Raw genomic sequence first — 24,255 nt, 5'->3', positions numbered from 1 at the left:
AAAATATTTAATAAATGATTTCTAAAGGAGGTCTAGGTGCAACCAAAATATGCTTAAGTCTTGACTTAAATATTGGCTTAAGCACTAGGCTGTAATTGGAAGGCTCTGACTGTGCAGAAATATATGAGGGGAATTTGAGTGACTGATTATAACCCGAATATGGCCACAAGGTTAATTACACAGAGCTCCACAGGTGATAAATGCCAGCGTCGATGGCAGGCAGGCCATTTCCCTCTCCCTGTGTGCTTATCCTCCACATATATCACCAGCATTACATTACAGTGTGCTAGACTAACTCAAATATGGATGAAAAAGTGCAGCCCATTTGCAAGCGCGAGCTTATTATATAAGACATGGAGATCTGCCAAAGGAGTAACCATCTGGACGAAATGTGAAGAAATCAAGACCAACATACAGTATATTACCAAAAGGAACTAAGGGACCGTTTCATATTTTGTGTAGTGAAAATGATCCACGAACCCCAGCTAAAGGAAGGATGTTAAACTGTAAGCCAGTTAGAATCTTATTTGTGTAACTGTAGCAGCACTCACTATGAGGTCCCATAGATCCTGCCTGTACAAGTCTGTGTAGTGCGCTGTCCTTACAGAAATACAGAATGAATCTATGGTATGTACCAGGGTTATCTTGGGAGTCTTTGCTTCTGTGGTCCCCTTTAATAATTCCTAATGGATTATTGGTATGTGTTGATGTGCATTTACTCTGTCATTGATGTCACTTTTAATCTGTCAGTTTGAGAGCCCCAGTTGTAACATGTTTGGCCCTTTGTAGAATAACCTCCCCATAGTAGTGAAGGTGTTCCATGTTCCTCATTCTGCCAGCCAGAGAAGCCCCACACTGCAGCTATTCTGCAGACTGTAATATATACCCCTACTGTGTGATGAAGTAATACACATGCATATTGCAATGCAAGCCATACCATTATAATGCAATATACATAAATATTGTGATTGCTACATTACATTATTCACACGTATTATAATCCATGCTATTATAATGCAATACCCATTCACATACATATTGAAAGCCATGTTATCACCATGCAAAACACACATAATGCCAGCACAGCATTGCATTTTAAATGTGCTCAGAAAAAAGAACCTATATTAGAGAAATCGGTTAGAAATGTGACATTAACTAAAATTTCTATATTCAAAAACAAATACCAAAGAAAGGACATACTGTAGTTAAATTTGAAAGTATTAACCTTGTGTTCTAAATGTTCTATCCAACCAACCAAATCTGAATTTCATTTTATTTCTCCTCTCAGTGCTCTCGATGAATTTGAAGATGAATTATATACCTCCAGTGCCCATTTATACCACCCAACATGGCTCTCTGCCATATCTACTGCTACATCATCATAAACTAATTGCCTGTCTGTATTTTGCATCCTGCCTGCTTTAGTACACATCTGGAGCGTGGCTGTCCTAGTGCCAGAGGTTCACATTAAAGAAAGAAAGGGAGCTTTAAACACAGAGGCTCAATATAATAAATAGGCTCTAATTAGAGATAATCTAATTAACTTCTGCTGCATTTAAAAGTGAAGCAGTGATGGATTATCATTTCTGAGTCATTCCGTATCAAATTAAGCAGAACTGACATTTTCATTTTGCGCGACTGAAGGCGCGCATCAGTTACAACTTGTCGTGAGGCGCACGTTAGCGGAGACGTAACCTTCCCAGAAAGCCAGAGACTCGCGCTCGTTTCAGACGTACTGTGAAGCTGTTCGAATCCGGGGCCAGCTACCGCTTCTCACTCAGGGTTTCCCAAGCATCTTACCCCCCCCAAAAAACCCTCCCCACCAGTTTTTCTGAGAACTTCCACTCAAATAGCAAGCATCATTTTTGATACATAACTCATCTGAGAACTGAAAAAAAAACAAAAAAACTTGAGGGTATCTTAACAGTATTATAATATTACCTAAGATAAAGTCTTGCTTTTAAGACCAAAATATGTAATTTATCAAATATGAACATAAAAACCTTGCTCAAACTCTTCCATCTTGCTGATTCACAGTGGATCTCCACATGTAGCTAGTGAAAAATACAGTAGTAACCCTAACCCACTTTGGCACTGTAAATCTGGCTGTTTACTGTAAATAGACATAATGCGTGTAAAATGGTGACAGTATAATGCGCATATAATGATGATGATTTATAAGTCACACAGCTGGGGGTGTCTTACTTGTGAAAAGTATGAGGAAGATGAGTGTAAAAGGCAGGTCTGTGACTGGTCTGTCCCCAGAGAGAGGGGAGCTCCATGTTTTTCAGCAGGAATTGTTTTCCATGTAGTGTAAGCTCCAGGGGTTCTGGTTCCTCACAGGTTACAAAGCCCTGTAACCTAACGATGTTGCCTGTGTGTTTGTCTTCGCCCCTCATCCCTACCTCCTCCCAGTTAGCGTGTACATGCTCCTGTCCACATGGGAACAGACGCCCCTCCCCCTGCCCCCACCAAACTCTCAGAGCCCCCAATCCCAAAGTGTCTGATTCCATCACGCCTTGCCTGCCTCCACTGGAGGTCTCCAGCGGCCAGTGCAGAAAAAGATCCTTTAGTTCATTAATCCCTCGCCCGGAGGAATGGGGATAAACTCATTCTATCAATCCCGTGACATGCGCGCTGGCACCGATTGTATCACCGCGGCCGACGCCCGTCCGCATCTAAGCGCGTGCCGTTTCCCTCTCTCCCTCCCTCCCTCTGTCACTCCCTGTCTCCGTTTTATAGTATCTCTTCTTATAGCGCAGCTCAAAGTCACCTTTACCAAACCCCGCCGGGACATGTTAACAAGCTGATTTTACATAACTGCACAATGGCATTTCTCAGAACCAAAGCCAGTGGGTATTTGGGGTGAGTGGAAACAGACCCCAGGGCATCCTGGGACATGGGAGGACATGACCCACATTCTTTTAATATGGAGACATACAGAGGGCTAGATGGGCCTGTGCATGATGAACTGTAACATGTCATGGCGGCATCTCAGTGACATTTGTCTATAACCTTGAGAAATCAGAAGACTCGCACAGTAAAATTCCCAATGTTCATTTACATATACATGTACTCTGCGAGAGTAAAATTATTTCCTTCAGAGTAAACTCAACACTTACTGTGAAATTCTTAAGGCTGGTTAAAGCTCTGTTGTGGGACTGAAATCCCAGATTGTTCATGAACGTCCTAACCTCACCCGACATTGACTACGGTCGTTGTTTAATTAAAAAAATATTTAATTTATGAAGTATAAACCGAATGTCGCTGTGACCAACGATGTCTCTGATTGCAGTGACGGTCGCCTGAGTATAAAGCAGCCTTTACTGTTTTATTCAAATTATTAAAAACCAAGAGTAAAAAATCCCAAGGTGCAGTAGTGGGGATTCACTATACAAAGCAGCTGAACAGGAACTTGCTTCCAGGCAGCTGTCAGGAGGTATATACGTTTTAACAGAAACGGCCAGTTTAATGTGACCTACTTTTTGTGATATTTCTCTGATTTTGTCTTTTTCACTTGACATCTTTTCTGTAAATAATACTATTTCCTGAAACTAGAAAGCATAAATTACACTTAATTTCTCTGTGAATACAGTAAAAACAGGCTGATTTGCGGTTTATATTACTTTAAAATAAGTAAATTAAGAAATCAATGCGCTTTGGCACTGTCTGCTGTTGCCATGAGGAGAGACATCAGAAATAACGAAGTTTAACTCAATAATCGTTCAGAAGCGCAGGTTGCTGAAATTGCCTGAGGTTTGTGTACGCAATCACACAAAAGAGAGTGGCTTGACAAAGAATTGAACCGAATGACTGAAAGCATGCTGCACAACAATTCCTTATTGATCAGCCATTTTCTGTAAATATCTCCATGGCTGCTCAAACACACCATTACTCACTCATGTCAAAGCAAAGCAAAGTGCAGACCGATTCAAATAAAGTAAAATATGCATTTTTCATACATACTTCTCCACATTCTGTTTTTTCTTTCAGTTTCATTTTTGCGTTTACAAACATTTAAAACACTTCCTTTCTTTTCAGAGGTTATGCCAAGTTTACATAATTACTGCAGTAATGTATATATTTAATAATCTAGATACTAACTCATCTTTGTTGGCAGGCAAATCTACCTCGATTTGGATCTGTTACTTTTTGAAACTTTTGAAACTCTGCTCTGTGCTGGGCAACACGGCGTGTGGAAGGAGACTTCCCTGCCCACTGTGTGCTTGTTAGTATTCCCGTTGTGTTAGCATACTCTCAGTGACTTTTCACAGCCCGTCGCACCCGTGTGGTACCAGACGGACAGCTGAGACAGCCACCCTGTGTAAGGACAGTGAGGGAAGCCCTTCGTCTTGGTGGTTAAGTGGCAGGCAGCAACTGAAAGCGATGACTCAGACCTGGGCTTGTTCATGTGAGATGATGCCAGGAAGGCTTTGACGGTTTCTCTGGTGACGGGGGACAGCGGGTCTGTGCTGGTGTGAAGTGAAGCAGCGGCAGCTCCTGGTTTTTACCGCCCACAGGAGGAGCCGAGCCGTGGTCACTCCGTCATCGTGTCCTGTGGTCCTACTGCGCTTTATCGCCATGGAGACCACACCGGGAGTGAGAAAGACTCCCTCTGAGTCATTTCCATTCACCCTGACTGTATGCTTGTATAAATATATTATTGTGTATGAGGCAATCTCATATTAAATAGATTCATTTGTGCATGAGTAGCACTCAACACTGGCCCTGGAGGGACACAGTTCATACACCAACAGCTTCTTCATTGCCCTGACTAAACCTGTTCAGCTTCACCCTTTAGCATGGCTCTGTGGTTTGCGGTAAAGAGTGGAGTCAAACCGGCCGGACTGCAGTGGATCTGGAGTGGAGCAGGCCAGCCGGGTGGTGAAGGCTGTCTGGACCTTACCTTTTTGTAGAGGCTCCGCAGGTCTCTGTACTGCCACATACTGCTGAGCACCTGGGAGGCGGCTTTCACCACTTTCGGAGAGTGCCTGAAACATAGGACCAGGTACAAGACATTACACAGGGTCAGGTACAAGACATTACACAGAGTCAGGTACAAGACATTACACAGGGTCAGTTACAAGACATTATACAGGGTCAGGTACAAGACATTACACAGGGTCAGTTACAAGACATTATACAGGGTCAGGTACAGGACATTACACAGGGTCAGGTACAAGACATTACACAGGGTCAGTTACAATACATTATACAGGGTCAGGTACAAGACATTATACAGGGTCAGGTACAAGACATTATACAGGGTCAGGTACAAGACATTACACAGGGTCAGTTACAAGACATTACACAGGGTCAGGTACAAGGCATTACAGAGGGGCTGTAACACACAGGGCCAGGTCTTGCATGGTTGCAGATGATCTGTCAAACTAAATGACAATCGGCAGTTTACAATGCTGCAAATCTCAGATTTAACTGCCATTTAATTTGTAGGCCGGAGAAAAGGCAACAAAACGGCAGGAACAAATGGATTGTGTTTTTTAAGAGGGCTGCAGATTTATGAAGAGATAAATCCACTGGCAATCTGCACAACTTTTTCCTGCACGTGGTGAGTCTCGACCACTATTCTGTCACGTGCTTTCCACTTCACCGGTGTATTAATTCATCATGGCTGGAAGGAGCAGTCTGCACACCCTTAAATCACTCACAGGTGATCCTGGTGTGGGCACATCCCAGGGACTGCTGCCACCATCACAGAACTGTCACAGACTCTGGTCTTGTAGACATGTTCAATTCAGGCTTGGAGGCAATCAACATTTTTCCTTAACTTTAAATATACTGAATATATAAAAGAAGTATACATGTAAGTAAATATAGTGATGGAATATCAAAAGGTATTTAATAGCTGCATTTCTCACATTGACTGTAAACACTCTTGAGTAAACCAAAATATTGTTTAAAACACAGATTGATATACAACTCATTCCACCATAAAATGAAACGGGTTCAAACATGTTTGAGTAGACCACGTATGCTCCTCTCTGATACCTTACTACAGTATACCATGCCACGTGAAGGCCTCACATTGTTTGCCAACCAGAGCAGCTGAAATATATCTCACTGTTTTCAGTGCTATCATTCTAGCCCATTTGTTCTGCGCTGTCATTGATTAATTGCCCGGCTTCTCCTTGTGATTTCCTGCCGTGTCTGTAATAACCTGCATTGTTTCTCTGTAATGTGCTGTGCAGAGCAGTCTCCGACAGCTCCTTTGTTCAGCGCTATATTAAGTAAAGGAGGGGAGTGAAGGAGCAATGTTTCACAACCGTGTCAGTCACTGCGCGGAAAACAAAGCGGATTCGGGGTCGGGATCTGACCCAACAGCATCAAGATGCTGCTAATTAAAATACAATAGACGCGGTGAAATGCAATTAGCTGGGGATAAATAGGGCTGTCTGAAGCGTTTAACACCCCGGCCTCTGTATTCGGCTCTATTAAGGACGCTCAGAGGTAATTACAGTTTCAAACGGGCACTGTTGTCGTCGCCCGGTGTGGCCACGCCCCTTCTTGCATAGAAACCCCTCCCCTGTGTCATGTGATCCACAAACCCATTATACCCTTCATCAGGGCTGCAGGTCCTACCAGTGACACCCTTAAACCCCCCTTTCCGGCAGAAAACCCCTCGATAATAACACACTGCGCAAAGCGCACTGACAGAGACCAGGCATGAAGGAGCAATAGATGCTGTGGAAATGAAAGTAGTTTAACTGTACAAATCAGATGCAATACAAGGTGAATTAATATTGGAGAAAAATATTAGTTATTACAAAACAATTACTGGCGACTTATTTATAAAAACATTGTTAAGAACCGCAGTCTGGCTCTCCAGGATTCAATTAAAAAATAAGGAAATTAACTAACAGGATATTCTCCCCTCAGTAACTTCGACAGAGAAGCCCTTTTCTGCCAAGGCAGCATGCCATTTATATTCACCCCTCTGTGCTCATAGCTGTAACCTTTGCTATCAATTTAGAAGACCATTATTTTTCATTTTTCATCTTCCATTTTGATGACTCCATGACACATGATTCATAACTCAAAGGTTAAGATGCTTGTTCTATGTAGCTACTGCTTGTACTGGACTGGGTGGAAATGTTCAGGCGACCCAACTTAATTCCAACATCTATAAATCTGTCTATTATTCTCTCTCACTCACACTCACACTCACTCACTCACACACTCATTCACTCACTCTCTCTCTCTCTCTCTCACTCACTCACTCACTCCTCTCTCTCTCTCTCTCTCAGTCCATGGGCACACCTAATAATAAATTGTACAGTATGTGTTCATGCTTCTTTAGTACAAAGACGAGCCTCTATCACCGAAGACTGCAGGCAACAAACCTCTCTTCTAATTCCCAAGGTCCACAGAATGCTTTTGTTGGCACCGCAGCATAAACCGGCAATCCATCAGCATTAAGCGCTTTAAAACCTCCATATTACTCTGCCGTACACATCATCCTCCAAGAAAGATACTGGGCTGACCTTGGGATTCTCCACTCTTATTGTTGGCAGCCACACACGCAGACACACACACACACACACACACACACACACACACACACACAGTATCAGGTCGGCTGCAGCACACTCACCACCTCTTAAAAGGAAATCAGTGCCAATTCCTGAAAGAAGGGCTATTATCATCAGCTCGGCCATTTAACAGAAAGCCTTCTGTACAGGAGCCTTTGAGTCATCTCCGCCCACTGCTCTACCCCTGCGTCTGATTGGCCCAGACACTCTTTCACTTGGCAATCAATCGCAGTGGAGTGCACTTAGACCAGTCGGCTTTGACAAGCATCTTATAATTACTGGCCCAATTACAGCAGACGCAGACATGGGGAAAAGAGGTTTGAAGAGAAGCTGATCTGATATGTGCATGTCTATTACATGGGTCTGCAAGAAAAGTGGTATTTATGAAAACATCAAATCAGATGAAAAAAGGGTACTTTTTCCATCAATCCGTGAAGTACCTCGAATCGAACTTTTCTGAACCCAACACCCTTTAACATGACTCTAATCTAAGGAATCGATCGGCTAGTGACATCTTGAAATGCATTGTGGGAAAGTCCCCTGGGAGCACCAGGTAGATGATTGCTGATTGCTCCTTTATGTGGATCTAAGATCATTTATTTATTTATATAACACTGGTTTGTGTTAGCAGTAGGACCCTCAGACACAGGTTTGTGTTAGCAGTAGGACCCTCAGACACAGGTTTGTGTTAGCAGTAGGGACCTCAGACACAGGTTTGTGTTAGCAGTAGGACCCTCAGACACTGGTTTGTGTTAGCAGTAGGACCCTCAGACACTGGTTTGTGTTAGCAGTAGGACCCTCAGACACAGGTTTGTGTTAGCAGTAGGACCCTCAGACACAGGTTTGTGTTAGCAGTAGGAACCTCAGACACTGGTTTGTGTTAGCAGTAGAACCCTCAGACACAGGTTTGTGTTAGCAGTAGGAACCTCAGACACAGGTTTGTGTTAGCAGTAGGAACCTCAGACACAGGTTTGTCTTAGCAGTAGGAACCTCAGACTCAGGTTTGTGTTAGCAGGGACGGCAGGAGAGAGTCACTCACTTGTCTCCTTTGCTGCGGGCGATGCCGATGAGCTTCTCGATGCCGCCGGCGTCGCGGAGGGCCTTGGTGTTCTCCATGTTTTTGGTGATGACCTCATGCAGGGCGCAGCAGATGGCGGTCACTGTGTCGTCGGACATGGCCTTGCTGGGGGTGCCGTTGGTGGTGGCAGCCGCGTTGCTGCTGCTGCTGCTGCTGTTGTTGTTGTTGGTCCCGGGCAGGCGGTGCACCAGGTCGCGCATGGCGTACTTGCCTGTGAAAGGTCAGAGTTGAAAGGTCAGGGCGGGGCAGGTTGGGAACAGTGGGGAGATGGAGCATGCTGTATATAAATAATCATACGCACATCTGCAACAGGGTGCAGGGCTGAAATAATTCATAATGATAGAAAAGCCACTTTGAAACTCCAACACCTTTAATTGGTGCTATGTACACGTGGAAAAGCTAAGTCATTTAGACCTGAGGAAGATCCAGACTTGATAAAAATGTTTGCTTATTTTACATCTGCGTATCACCAATTAAAGGAGTGTAAATTCCATAACCAATCTACTCTTGTGCATTCTCACAGAGAGAGGACCACAACAGCAAACCGTTACAGTTGATTGGAAATGAATATGGAAGATGCAAAAGCAATTTAAGCATTAATTCAGTCCGCACACTCCAGCAATTACTGTACTTGTTTTTCGATTCTGCTGCATAGCTTGATTTAATTATGAATTCATAACTCAAAAATAAAATCTCATTACCGAGGGCAAGGTTCAAAACGCAGTTCCTAACTCTAGCTGCAGGTTATGAAAGGCGTTGAAGATGAGTGCAGACTGGTTCCAGGGGCTGCAGGTTCGAGCCTCGACTTTGTCCACAGCTGACTATGTTGTTTATGATACCATGGAAATAAGACATGGTAGGCTGCTACCCAGCAGGGCTAGGGTGGGGTTATCTGAACCAGGATTCTCTGATAACAGGTATACTGATTCAACCCAGTTATATTGCCCAGAGGCTACAATTCTTCAGTACTTCAGTACCTCATTTTATCATTTTTATTATTCTACGGGTTCTGTTTACAATTGCTCTCTTTTGTATGTTGCAATTGTATGTCTATACATCTTCTTGAGGGGATGTTGATGGCAAATAGTGTCAATTGGGGATTGCAAATTTGCAGAAAAAGGAAAAAGGTGAAAAAATCCTGAAAGTCAAAGGTAGTTAAATTCTGTACTCAAAGTGAAAGATTGTTTGGGGAAGTTTTATAAACTGCCTCACTGGTAACAGACAATTTCTAACAATTCCTGAACTTTCTGAAGTGAAAAAACACACATTTTTATCAGTCTACGGTTTGCTGGGTTGAATAAGAGTGATTTTTGAATTATATGAGGGAAAGTTATTGAACAATTTTTTTTTCTCAAAAAAGTGACAGAGCCTGAGCAGCCTCTAGAGAATGTTCTAGACCTAGCTGAAGTACATAAGTATTTCAGTATTTCTCTTGTGTGTTCACCCATTCTATGCATTTTTCATGTTCTTGGTTGATGGTAAATATGATGTGAGAGCACTCTAATTAAACAAAAAAAAAACCTCTAAAAAATAGGTATCATTGTGCACAAGGTAAAACGTCACTTTACCACCATCGTTCACATTTTTTGAAATCCTGAATTTGTCAGCTGAGAATTAGAAGGTTTTAAATGACGCTTTTGACAAAAATGAGTAATACATGTTATTTATAGGGCAATACATATGCGTGTGAAATTTTAAAAGGTCATATCTGCTTGGGGCCCATTCACTTTGGAGTCTTTGAAGCTCAATACTTCAAAACTACTCAGCACTCAGATAGAACCTTCTAGTTCTCAGCTCATGAATTGTTATGAAGAGCAGGCTACCAGATTAGCATGAACTACCTTGTCATGGTGAACTAAAACAATCAGCACCAAGGACAGCGTCCCAATCGTACGGGGAACAGAGTTCTGCACACTCAGCACCATGGCCAGCACCCTGTCGAGGCGGCCATATTCTTCCTGCTCCCTCACAGAACCATAGACTGCAGTCCAGTCACACAGGAATTACACTACAGAGCAAATGACATACGTTTAAAGTTTAAACCACCCTCGCCCATAACAATCTTATATTAAGACATATGTTTTACGTCGGCGGCACGGATGGTGCAGTGGGTAGCACTGCCGCCTCACAGCAAGGAGGTCCTGGGTTTGAATCCCCGTCGGCCGGGGCCTCTCTGTGCGGAGTTTGCATGTTCTCCCCGTGTCTGCGTGGGTTTCCTCCGGGTACTCCGGTTTCCTCCCACAGTCCAAAGACTTGCAGGTTAGGCTGATTGGAGAGTCTAAATTGCCTGTAGGTATGAATGTGTGAGTGAATGGTGTGTGTGCCCTGCGATGGACTGGCAACCTGTCCAGGGTGTATTCCTGCCTTTCGCCCAATGTATGCTGGGATAGGCTCCAGCCCCCCTGCGACCCTGTTCAGGATAAGCGGGTTAAGATAATGGATGGATGGATGGATGTTTTACGTCTTATATTATATAAAGACATATTGTCATGTACTACACTGTATATTCTACAAAATATAAGTATCCATATATACAATGATATTTATCCACCATAACATGTATAGTGCAATATATATATATATATATATATATTTTATGAAAGGTCCAATTAGTATTTGATGTATGTGCCACATTTAATATTAGCTTTCATATGGACATACATGTATGCACGCACACACACACACACACACACACGCGCGTGCACACACACACGGTTGCTCAGCCACCGCATTGGCAGAACAGAACCGCGTTTCTCCAAACATAAACATCTCCATTTCCATTCCATTTGGTAGCAGTGGCTGGAGGTAAAAGGCCTGGTGCTGACGGTGCATGATGGGCATGTGGTCTGAAGATGATGGAGTGTGTGAGCGAGAGGCACTGAGCGACGGGTGAAACAGGGCGAGCACAGCGCTAACCTGCAGAGGAAAAACGGCCGGCCTCGTCCATTACAAAAAACGGGAGAAATATAAACAGACTTTTCTCTACAAACACCTCTGTCCCCAAAGATGTATTGGCCATTTTTCTGTTTACTGCTTAGGATGTGATACAGCACACTGAATGCCAGTGGCCTTTGTTTATTTATATTATTCTGAATGGGCCTTCTCAGACGTGGTGAGAAACTGAGTATCAACCCTCCTGTTCAGGACAGATTCACCGTGCCGCAGAAACGCCTGCTGTTCGATGGTGATTCTCTTTTTATGCAGTCCCTTACCGGGGCATAAAGAACAGCATTACCAGGTAGCCATAACAGTAACACCCCCGCATGTTTACCAGGTTCCTATCACAATCACCATCACATCTTTAGTAAATTCGTATCTGAAAATATGACCAAAAAGCCAAAAACAAAATATAAATGTTTTATGTCAGTTTAAGGATACTGAAATTCAGCTGAAACACGCAGTTTACTTAAACATTCCTTTATTTCTCTACAGTTTGGCATTGCAAGTGCAGTCTCTGAAGTCCCTGCTGCAACACCACTCATGCCACAAGAAATGTAGCTACAGGGTGCGCACTCAACTGTGAGACACTCACACAACTCAGTCCACACAGTTCTGCAGGAGAGAGCTAGCGTCTTTTAAAGGTATTTTTTATCGCTCACTGACTGGGAACTGTGCGCTCCTTCTGTATCACTGTGTGATGTAATGCAGTGGAAATCAAAGGAGCCCTGATCCCAGTATAAACCCACTTAACACTTAACAGGATGAGGCTAATCCAGTCCTGCTAAAAATATGTACTTTTATATCATCAATAAGACTGATTGATGTTTTTCATTCCTGAGAGAACACTATTGAAGCCCTTACACACACAAATTGAAGTTTCCTTTTTCAGAATAAGTTTTTGTGACAAAAGAACTGAGAATAGGTTTGATCTAAGAAACTTTGATTATTCATCTTTTCCAGCATTCTGGAGTTTAGTCTACGGAACTTTCCATGACTTTGGTTATGGTACTTCAGCTCACAGATGTCATTGGCTGAGGAATTTTTAAATGAACCTGGCAGCCCAGAAGACCAGAGTTATCTGGATCAAAGATCATCCAAACTGCATCCAAATGTTCCAAAATATACAACAACAACAATAAAATAGGACGTACATAACTGCTCCGCTTGAATTTGTGGTTGCAGCTAAGATTTGAGATGTACTGTACTATTTTGTTTGTAGACATTTGTACACATAAGGCCTTTCAAAATATCAGCACTGCTTACAAGCCTTTTTCCAAACTCAGCCCCTCCAAATAACTCACAACAGATGTTTTACAAATCTGTGACTTAATCAACGGGCACTATCAAAATGCAAAATGCAAATGGTAAAATCGACAATCCAAAAGCCATGAATTTATTTACAAGTTTTTGTATATTCACACTTATATGGTATGTTTCTCTGAGAAAACAGTGCCTGTCTTTCAACATAAACCAACAATTAGGGATATAGAGTTTACCATTTAGGATTGTCAATGACAAAATTGAGTTTCAGGCTCAATATTAGACTCTTAAGGCTGAAGAGGTTATTACCACCAGCTTAAGCTCAATGGAGTCAATGACCTTTACTGCTGGTATGACCTTTACTGCTAGTTACTTCCACCCCAACCCCCACAGACCATGCTCCTGGGGTCCTGACAGCCAATAGGGTTTTAATGGACTGATGGCACTTTAAATGGCCATTAAGAGCACCTCAGTTACTCTCAGGCAATCTCCACTTTCTCATAACGCTTCCCATTAAAAATTCAGACAAGAATCAAGGAAAAAAGAAAAAGAACGGAGAACAACAAATACAATAAAATTAAATAAATAAAGAGTAATTGGATGAAAAATGGCGGTAAGATTGTGTGAAATTCCATTAGCAGACGTACGTGCTCCTGGCAGGTCGCCGTGCAGAATTCAATGCTCTAATATGTGTATCAATTAATTCCTTTAATGCCGGTGGAGGCGGATGAGGAGAGAGATTGCCAGATCCCATCTCCCGGGGAGAAATTGTGCGTCCTCTGGAAGCTGTGCTTCAGAGAGGGGTGCGCGTGCTGAGTGACAGCGCTCGCAGAAACACAGCGGCGGGGTTCAGACCAGCGCTCAGCGGGAGGGCTATCCCCCGCTCTGACCCCGCTCTGACCCCGCTCTGACCCCAGGCCCCACAGTCATCCAGCTGCAGCTGCAGCGGCTGGTTCAGCACACCCCAGACCTGTTTACTCCACCCAGCCCAGGGCCGACATGGTGATGGCTATCTGGGCTCTGTGTCACAGGGCCTTACTGCGCTGGCAGAGGAAAAGGAGAAATGTATCCAAAGTGCTTTACATTGCCTGTCATTCAGACACACGCACACACACCACACACTCACACACCAAAGCTCCTCGCGAGCAATTAGGGGTTAGGTGTCTTGCTTCGAGACACCCAGGGTGGCAAACCTCCCGACTGCCAGACGACTGCTCTTACTTCCTGAGCTAATGTAGCCCCATTAAAAACAACATTTAAAAAATCTAATTAAGAAAAAATCTAAATGTAATTACAAGTGGTAATCTTGAATCCAAAAAGAGACCTTTTATGATAGATAAAAGGGCCATATGATGAAAAGAAAAGAAAAGCAGTTTTCCTGAGTGAATATGTCTCCCACCGACTCCTGCTACAGCCATCAGCTTTGACTTTAAAAACAGTACACCAACATCCATTACTGTGGGTAGCATTAACTTTCTGTGTCATGTGACACTTTTCATTTCAGCTGGTTGGGGGGAGGTGCTGCTTGTGTAATTATGCTCCATAGTGCCAGCATCATCTAATTACCAGTAGCATTACCAGCCCTATTTATAATCCCAAAACTTGCAATAACGCTGCGCCTTCTTCAAGTTTCCCATTGGCACCCAAACCAGCAAACAGAGAAAGGAAAATGTAGTTGCCAAGGAAACGGCAATGGCCCACCAGGAAACCAAGTTTATGAGCAAAAAAAAAGATCAATAAGCCTGTTAGCAGTGTCATAAAAAGAACATTTCAAACAGACAAGCTGTGCAAAAAAAAAAAAAACCTCTAGAACTGTGCTAAAAACAAATTTAAAAAGGAACAGAAGAAGTTTACAGTAATCTTGAAAGTCCTTGTGACATAAAATATACAGAGGGGACGATGGCATTTTGGCTACACACTGTGCCAAGACTGTGAGAGATGAAGAAAAGACTTGTGGTCACAGATTGCTTTAGAGGGCTGAATTCAACCGCTTGTCACACAGACACACTCTAATTAAATCCTAAAAATACCTTATCGGCTTTGATAATCCTCCCTGGCACTGGAGAAAATTCCTCAAAAGCAATGACATATTTCACACAAAACACAGAGTGTAAAATCCAAAAGGCACATACTGTATTCTCCCCATAATGCCACTACCCTAATCTGGCCATGACTGCAGTGTTCCTGGGGGAAGCCAAAGAAGGCCCACACATTCTTGAACACTGTGTCAGGCCAGGTCACACATTCCTGAACACTGTGTTAGGCCAGGTCACACATTCCTGAGCACTGCGTTAGGCCAGGTCACACATTCCTGAGCATTGCGTTAGGCCAGGCCAGAGAGCTGGAGCTCTGATAGAGATTATCCTGAAGAGAGAAAGGGAAGCGTACCGATGAGCTCCTTGTTCCTCACGTCTAAGGCCATGTTCCGCAAAGCTGTCGCCACGGCGCACACCACCCGGTCGTTGTCTATCCGTAACAGCTCCACCAGAATGGGCAGGCCCTTCTCCTTACGCACCGCCGCACGGATATACACCGACCACTGGGGAGAGAGAGAGAGAGAGAGAGAGAGAGAGGGGGGAAGAGAGGGAGAGAGAGAAAGGAAGAGAGAGAGAGAAAGAGAGGGAGGGAGAGAGAGAGCGAGAGAGGGAGAGAGAGAAAGAGCAAGAGAGGGAGAGAGAGAGGAAAAGAGTCAGAGAGAGAGAGGAAGCGAGGGAGAGAGGGAGAGGAAGAGAGAGAGGAAGAGAGGGAGAGAGAGAGAGGAAGACAAGGAGAGAGAAGAGGAGGGAGAGAGGGAGAGAGCGAGAGAGAGAGAGAGAGAGGAGGAGGGAGAGAGGGAGAGAGGGAGAGAGAGAGAGGGAGAGAGAGACAGAGAGAGGGATGAGAGAGGGAGGGAGAGGAAGAGAGAGGGAGGAAAGGAAGGAGAGAGGGGGTAGAGAGGCAGGGAGAGTGAGAGAGTGAGGGAGAGAGATAGAGGGGAGAGAAGTAAGAGTTTGAGCAGGACAGAGACAGGGACAGAGAGAATGTATGAGAGACAGAAAGAGACAGGATAAGAAGAGGGGGCTTTTTAAAAGTTAACTGTTTATTTCTAAACTGACTTTATTAAGTCAAATCATCAAATCAACAAGCAGTATTTATCATCGTATTAAAAAGAAAACAAACAAATGAATAACTAAGAATAAACGTAAAAATCTTCATAAATCTAAAAAGTAAAACTATCTGTCCTCTTCCAGTGCTCACACTACTAATTAAAAGTTTTTTTTATGATTAGTAATGAATTAAACTCTAGATCCTAAAGTTCAGTTTAATTCTCTCCGTACATGTTTGTGTGACCACTGTGGAGGAGAGAAAGATAGAGTGATAGCAATAAAGAGAGAAAGTGAGAAAGAGAGCACGAGAGAAGAGAGAAAAGGAGAGTGAGAAAGAGATAGTGTGTATGTGTGAGAGAGAAAGAGAGAGGGAGAGGGAGGAAAAGAAAGGGTGTTTCAGGTTCACTGTCTGATGACATTGAATAACATTGTTGCTGGTCTAGAAAGTAGTAACTTCATTGAGCAGAAGCATGGTTTAGGCCAGGGCTACTCAACTCCACGTCATGAGGTGTCGGCAGGTATTCACTCCAAACATGCACTACACCACCAGATTTCACTAATTATTTTACCTGCTTGGCTCAGGAAGTAATAGCAGTAGTGAAATCAGGCAGTGTAGTTTATGGCTGGTGCAAATATCTGCAGGCCCCAGGACCTGGAGTTGAGTAGCCCAGGATTTAGGCCTTTTCTGAAGTGACCGTCATTCCTTCTAAATTGGTGGTAAGCTGGAGATCTACCAGGAGGTCTAGTCAGTTTCCTCTCCACCCCCAAAAAACACACCTCATTCAACAGCTAGAGATCTCATTGAGCTGGTTATTAGGATAGTCAGGTGTGCCACATTACGGTTGAAATGAAAGCCAAGAGAATGGTAAATCTTCAGGAACAGGGTTGGTTACACTGTACTAAAGCAAGTCTGAGACCCAGATTGGTTGCTATGTGTTTACTTGCTTTCTAGTGGGGCATCAAAGCTTTCCTCAATTTCCCAAGTTTTTTTCTTCAATTAAATAAAAATGAAGGGTTTGTAAATAAAAATGGACCCATCCAGTCTTCAAATTAAAAATAATTCAAATATAAAATAAAAGATTACTATTCCAAGCAAATTATTGCATAAGCCTTTAAATAGCTACCATGCTTCACTTAATGTACGACAGGGCAAAGAGTACTCAAGCAGGCCTTGGGCTATAGACAGCCTCTGCATTAGTGCTGCATAAATAGATAAAGCTAATTTTATGAAGTTAATTAGGTTTTGCGGCTACAGAATAAGAAAGCTGAATAATTAACATACACTTGGCGCCCTCTTCGCTCCTTCTAACATTTAAGGAGGGAGAGAGTGGTGTTTCCCAAAGTTTCCCTGACACAGCGGTCCGGCGCGAAGGTCAGCCTGACACGCGGCTTCCTCCGAAAGCGTGGTTTAACACCCGGCGTGGACGTGAGGCAGAGGGGCACTAAATTTGGGAAAGAAAGCAAAGGAACGGCCCTCCTCGGCCTGTCTGCATTTGACCGCTACTGAAGAACAGCCTTGTAAGCAAGGCTCTTTGCAGGTAGAGAAAACTCATTTAAATTCACCTCGGAGCGATAAGAATCTATAACTCTATCGCGCGCGGCACGGAGGAATTGTGAGCAGCAGCGTGCAGACACAGCAGGGCCGAGGAGCACCTGCAGGCCTGTTTTCTGGGGTGACGTCAGTGCGCGAGAAGGGACAAGCCTGAGACTGTATTATGAGCGTGTGCTTGGAATGTGGGTTTTAAGCTGAGCTAACTACATTCACAAATTGGGTGGTCATATCGTATGCTTTAGTCCTACTGCCGCCTTGCCCCAAGACGCTCACATGATGCCTTCGGTCATAAACTAGCCTTTAGGATGAACTAATGAGATGGATAAAACACATGCACACAGATTAGAACATGCTAACACGCTAACAGATGTCCAAAGAGTATGCCTGCTCTTGAATGCCCTCAATAAGGTATCAGCACCGGGTCCACATCCTTCTGATATTGCTAGGGATTTTGCTAATAGCCAATTCAATATAATGGCTATAATGGCTCTGTTGACTTATCGCTACCTGGGCTGGCCTTATCCCTCCCTGGCCAATCCCCCACCAAAAATGACAGGAGCCTAGACTGAGGTGGAGGAAAGGGGGAGGGTTGACTTGGCCAGGCTTCTCTCTGGAGGTTCAGACAGTAGAGAAAGCTGTTTACGTGTGAGTGGATTCATATACTGTCATGAGGATGGAAAATAACCATGTGACTCTTTCAGTGACTCGTAACTATACCACCTGACTCGAAGGGACTCATGTGACTGTACCATGTGACTCTCAGAGACCCATGTGACCTTTTCAGAAAGTCATGTGACTGCACCATGTGACTCTTTCAGGGACCCATGTGACTGTACCATGTGACTCTCAGAGACCCATGTGACCTTTTCAGAAAGTCATGTGACTGTAGCATGTGACTCTTTCAGGGACCCATGTGACTGCACCATGTGACTCTTTCAGGGATGCATGTGACTGGACCATGTGACTCTCAGAGACCCATGTGACGTTTTCAGAAAGTCATGTGACTGCACAATGTGACCAGGGCCTACCTTCCAGCTGCCGGCTGCCAGGTTCTGCAGGGCTCCGGCTGCTCCCTCCAGCGTGTCCGGGTTGGAGCACTCGGAGAGGAGGATGAGGTAGGGTTTGACGATGGAGGGGTGCCACAGCATCTGGATTCCTTTGGGGGGGTCTGCAGACTCAGGGAGGGGCCCCACACCATCCCACTGGGGAGCAGAGGAGAGCCAAACTCAGAGCTAAAGATAAAGAATATGAATCTGTATGCCTCTGTTTTGGACAGGTATAAAAGGGACCCAATCATCCTCTCATTATGAATTTCCTCTTTAACTATGACTCATTGGCCTGTGTTCAATCAGCATTTGAAACAATTATTTTCTTTCTTATTTTAAGAAAGAAGGAAGTAGCGCTCATGTAAATACAACAATCAAAGTCGACGAGAAACTGTACAAATCTGTGCAGGTCACAGAGTGTTCTCAAGGTCTGTCATGTTCCCTGTTTCTGCCCAACAGCCCATCAGCACATCAGAACAACCAAGCTCTGCCACTGCAGCTGCTTGAACTCCAGACGTCCCACAATCCTCCTGTCCCCGCATCAGGGCGGGTACGCTGGAGAGCATTTGACGGAGCGACGGCTCAGCGTGATAGGACGGTCTGAGTTTCAGAGACGCCAGTTTCTGCCTCTGACACACAGAGCGGGGAGAACAGCAGACCGCTTCCACAGAGCTGTCTCTGAACACCCTCTCAACACGGTACGCTCAAAATCCTTCCCTTTCCATCTCCTGAAATATCCATGAAAGAAGATTTCACTCCTTCTCTCCCAGGGTAAATAAAAATGCATTTTTCATGAAAACACAACATTAATGACTCATTTGGTGTTGGCTGGATGGAAAATATAGGCCTGCTATTCACAGAGTATATAAAAAAACACCACAAGTACTTGCTTCTAACCATAAGAAATGGCCCAGTTCAGTCGTAAAGGAACAGAGAGCTTGCTGTTTTTTAAAGTTAAACTGCATGGTGCCTGCTCCTGCATGGGGACCAGCGAGATCACTGTCTCCATGTAATCTCAAACGTCTCTTCAGCAGCAATGGCACTGACGTGCCGTGCAATTTAGGCTAGCGGAGGCCGCTGCCGAATGATATCAGCCTACTGCCGAAAGAGTGGCTCCCAAAGTAAGACTGTTCCACCCTGATAACAGCAAAACCCCGCTTTCCACAGTCGGTACAATGCCTTTTATCTTCTCTTTGCTTATTTATGCATCAGTTTATTCTTGCAGGATGTGTGAATTTTGAGTCAATAATTTACTCTTGCATCTTCAGGAGAGGAAGATTACGGCGTGGGTAATCGAAGCCTCATTCCCCTGAAACAGCATATTATAACATCGGCCATTAAAGCTGCGCCCTTATGACGCCACAGGATTCTCCTGATTGGCTGATTCCTTCCCATGCACTTTACACTGCACTGCTAAGAAACAAAAAACAAACAAAAAAACTGAAAACCAGAAACAATAGCAGCGTCTGGGGTGTTTAATATTTTAGGTGTTGCACTTTGGCAGGAGATAAGTCGTTTTATTCTTTTCCCTTTTGGAAGCAGATTGAGGGATTGGGGAGCGGGGGGTGGGATGGAGGGAGGAGTGGGTTGTATGATTTCTCCACCAGTCTATTACGGTTGCTAAACGCCTTCCCCTCCCATACAGAAGTGTGGCGGCAGTCAGTGCCCAGGGGTTAGAGCTGATGAATGTTTTAGGAGGAGCGCTTTAGTAGCCTCTGACTCCAGACCCAGTTGTCGCCGCATAACGGCGCCTAATCGCCGTCACGCTCGTCTGGGTCGCTGAAACATTCCATCCCCTCCCCAAAATCTTCAGCGGGGCTCACCTGAGACTTCACCTGAGGTCCCTAAGGACGATTCTCTGAAGCAGTAAAACCAGCGATAAAAAACTGTCTTGTTTGTAACACGCAGTATTGCTTTGCACGGACATTTATGTCCAATTAAAACTTTTGCCATTTCCCTAACTCCACTTTTTTCCTGAGTTCTTTGCTGAGTTTTAGAGGGAGAGACTTTGATTGCTTTGCTTTGAGTCTCTGAATTTGAGATAACTTACGCCCCTGAGATTACTGAAAAGGCCCCAAGGCCTGCATTACTTCTTTTTCATGCTATGCACCCCCTTTTCCATAAGTTTTGAATAACCAATTAGGTTCATGCTGCAATGCTCAACACAACTGCTGGTGTTGATTTGGAGGGTGCAGACAAGTTTGCTCACACGCAGGTAGACTCATGCGCAGCTGCACAAATGAACGTGCAGGTGCCTTCCTGACCAGCAGGGGTCACTGGTTCGTGATGAAACCCCACTCATCCTGGGGGACACTACAACCACTCGCTGCCTGCTGGCCACAGCTGGTCCAGATTTGGTATCAAACCGTGGGGCTCGTCCTTGTCCTAGAACAGTGCGTACACCCAGCTGTCCTTCTGTTCTTACATCTTGTTTTTTCAGAGTGCAGCACCACAAGTTTTAATCTGCCTCGCCAGGGCCCTCTTTCTGTCTTACCACAGTTTAGTTCATTTGCATCAATTTGTCAAAAACTACAGAGTTCAATTTGAAGAGGAACATTAGATATCAGTCAGACACATTGTAATGTCTTCCCCACTCTGCCGCACCCTGTTCCGCCCCCCCCAGGGCCCCCACCTGATCCTGCGTCTTCTTCTTCTTCTTCTTCTTGCCCCAGCAGCCCGAGCTCTCTCCGTCCTTGGCCCCGGCATCCCCGCAGAGCAGCCCGTCCAGCTCGTCCGTCCCCATCTGCTGGCCCTGGGACGTCTCAGCGGCCAGGCGGTACGACAGGTTCCTCAGGATGCACACGCAGTTCTCTATGGTCTGCGGAGAGAGAGGGACATGACCTTTCACCTTTCACAAGACCGCATTAGTATCTGTCTGTCTGCAGGATGGACACTCAGTTTTCTATGGTCTCTAGAGAGAGAGCGAGAGAGCTGTGACCTTTCACCTTTCACAGGACTGCATTAGTCTCTATCTGTCTGCAGGATGGACATTCAGTTCTCTGTGGTCTGCAGAGGGATAGCAATGACCTTTCACCTTTCACAAGACTACATCTGTCTGTTCCCACCAAAGTGAAAGTATGTTCTTATTCAATTTTCAGAGCATAACTCTGTCTTAACAAATGTTTTAGTCTTGCAATTTTCTCGGAAGGTGAAAATATTAGCTTGTTTTAAGTTACCGTTTGCTTGACAGTTTCTTATTCAATCTTGAAATGAGTCATACTTTCTCACCCAATTGGCAATATTTTTGTGTTATTTAGCAAGAAAATGAATAGAAATAATCATATATACAGGGCATCCAGAAATTATTCACAGCGCTTCACTTTTCCCACATTTTGTTATGTTACAGCCTTATTCCAAAATGGAATAAATTCATTTTTTTCCTCAAAATTCTACACACAACACCCCATAATGACAACATGAAAGAAGTTTTTTTGAAATTTTTGCAAATTTATTAAAAATAAAAAACACGAAATCACATGTACATAAGTATTCACAGCCTTTGCCATGAAGCTCAAAATTGAGCTCAGGTGCATCCTGTTTCCACTGATCAACCTTAAGATGTTTCTACATCTTAATTGGAGTCCACCTGTGGAAAATTCAGTTGATTGGACATGATTTGGAAAGGCACACACCTGTCTATATAAGGTCCCACAGTTGACAGTGCATGTCGGAGCACAAACCAAGCATGAAGTCAAAGGAATCGTCTGTAGACCTCCGAGACAGGATTGTCTCGAGGCACAAATCTGGGGAAGGGTACAGAAAAATTTCTGCTGCTTTGAAGGTCCCAATGAGCACAGTGGCCTCCATCATCCGTAAATGGAAGAAGTTTGGAACCACCAGGACTCTTCCTAGAGATGGCCGCCCATCTAAACTGAGCACTTGGGGGAGAAGGGCCTTAGTCAGGGAGGTGACCAAGAACCCGATGGTCACTCTGTCAGAGCTCCAGCGTTCCTCTGTGGAGAGAGGAGAACCTTCCAGAAGGACAACCATCTGCAGCAATCCACCAATCAGGCCTGTATGGTAGAGTTGCCAGACGGAAGCCACTCCTTGGTAAAAGGCATATGGCAGCCCACCTGGAGTTTGCCAAAAGGCACCTGAAGGACTCTTAGACCATGAGAAACAAAATTCTCTGGTCTGATGAGACAAAGATTGAACTCTTTGGCGTGAATGCCAGGCGTAATGTTTGGAGGAAACCAGGCACCGCCGCTCATCACCTGGCCAATACCATCCCTACAGTGAAGCATGGGGGTGGCAGCATCATGCTGTGGGGATGTTTTTCAGCGGTAGGAACTGGGAGACTAGTCAGGATTGAGGGAAAGATGAATGCAGCAATGTACAAAGACATCCTGGATGAAAACCTGCTCCAAAGAGCTCTTGACCTCAGACTTGGGCGACGGTTCATCTTTCAGCAGGACAACGACCCTAAGCACACAGCCAAGATATCAAAGGAGTGGCTTCAGGAGAACTCTGTGAATGTCCTTGAGTGGCTCAGCCAGAGCCCAGACTTGAATCCGATTGAACATCTCTGGAGAGATCTGAAAATGGCTGTTAGCTGATGCTCCTCATCCAACCTGATGGAGCTTGAGAGGTGCTGCAAAGAGGAATGGGCGAAACTGCCCAAAGATAGGTGTGCCAAGCTTGTGGCATCATATTAAAAAAGACTTGAGGCTGTAATTGCTGCCAAAGGTGCATCAACAAAGTTTTGAGCAAATGTGTTTTGCTGTGAATACTTATGTTGAGACGGGTGCGTGGGGGTTGGACCCAAAATGCACGACTCAGAAACAATAGTTATATAAAGACCCCTCAGGGCTTTATTCGGGACGAATCCCAGGAGCGTAGTCAAAACAAGCAAAGTCCATACATGTAGATCCAGCCAAACAAATAGTAAACAAACAAAAAGCACGGTGCCGAGGGAAGAGGCAAACTCGTAGTCGGTAGACGTGCAGGGAGGTCCGGTAGCAGGAGAGCTGTCAGCGGGGCAGATGAACAGACGGACGGCAGGCAGAGGCGTAGTCGTGGGCGAAGCGGGAGTCGAAACCATGAAACAATCAGCGAAGTAAAAGTACAAAAACGGTAGGCGAGGACGTAGTCAAAAAACAAACGATGGTCACAAAACAGAAATCAATAATCAATGGTCGGTAAACAGGCTTGGATCGTAACGTGTAATCAATAGTAGTAAATGCTCAAGAGTTGATTGGTAAACAGAGGCAGACAATTTCGCTGTGAACAGTAGCGCGACTGGGCTATAAATGCGGGTGTAGACAGGTGTAGACAATTAGTTAGAGCGTAGCAAGGAAATGGAAAACAGGTGCGATGGATGACAAGTTTAACAAGGAGATTAGTAATCGTTAGTAATAAACCTATCCTGCCCTAGCATTAGTAAATTAGTAAATGACATGCACGAGAAACGTAAGGTAACATGAACACATGATTAGTTTGTTAGTTTCTACCCAATCCTGATCTAGCATTAGTAGTTTTAGTAAATAGACAATTGGAAACAATTAGGGAGTGAATGACAGAAAGAGAGAGAGAGAAAAGGCGGAACGCAAGGTTTGCGGAAAGACATGTAAAAGTGTATGCATAAACAACGACCAGTTAACGTAACAATAAACATAAATCAAAACATGACACAAAACGAAACTAAGACGATAACCACTCAACATAACAAGGTAATATAATCGTACGAATCATAACTAGACATGACAAGAAAATAAATCGTAACGAGACATAACTAAACATGACA

General features: G+C 44.3%; 1 protein-coding gene across 8 annotated transcripts in view; it reads right to left on the bottom strand.

The window, feature by feature from the left end:
* Window positions 1-24,255, bottom strand: part of LOC133136751 (catenin delta-2-like) — a 193,170-nt gene that overhangs the window by 15,047 nt on the left and 153,868 nt on the right. For 5 of the 8 annotated variants that reach the window (XM_061254460.1, XM_061254464.1, XM_061254463.1 and 2 more), the window contains 5 exons: window positions 21,145-21,330; window positions 18,495-18,668; window positions 15,217-15,367; window positions 8,590-8,839; window positions 4,907-4,991 (listed from right to left, as the gene is read on the bottom strand). In XM_061254460.1, the coding sequence (XP_061110444.1) occupies window positions 4,907-4,991; window positions 8,590-8,839; window positions 15,217-15,367; window positions 18,495-18,668; window positions 21,145-21,330 (846 nt within the window). Of the gene's footprint in view, window positions 1-4,906; window positions 4,992-8,589; window positions 8,840-15,216; window positions 15,368-16,145; window positions 16,161-18,494; window positions 18,669-21,144; window positions 21,331-24,255 lie in introns of all 8 variants that reach the window. The other 3 variants (XM_061254459.1, XM_061254462.1, XM_061254461.1) reach the window with 1 other exon arrangement.

Source organism: Conger conger, chromosome 9 (genome assembly GCF_963514075.1).
Source record: "Conger conger chromosome 9, fConCon1.1, whole genome shotgun sequence".
In the NCBI taxonomy this organism is placed as follows: domain Eukaryota; kingdom Metazoa; phylum Chordata; class Actinopteri; order Anguilliformes; family Congridae; genus Conger; species Conger conger.
This window is presented reverse-complemented; position numbering and strand designations above follow the sequence as displayed.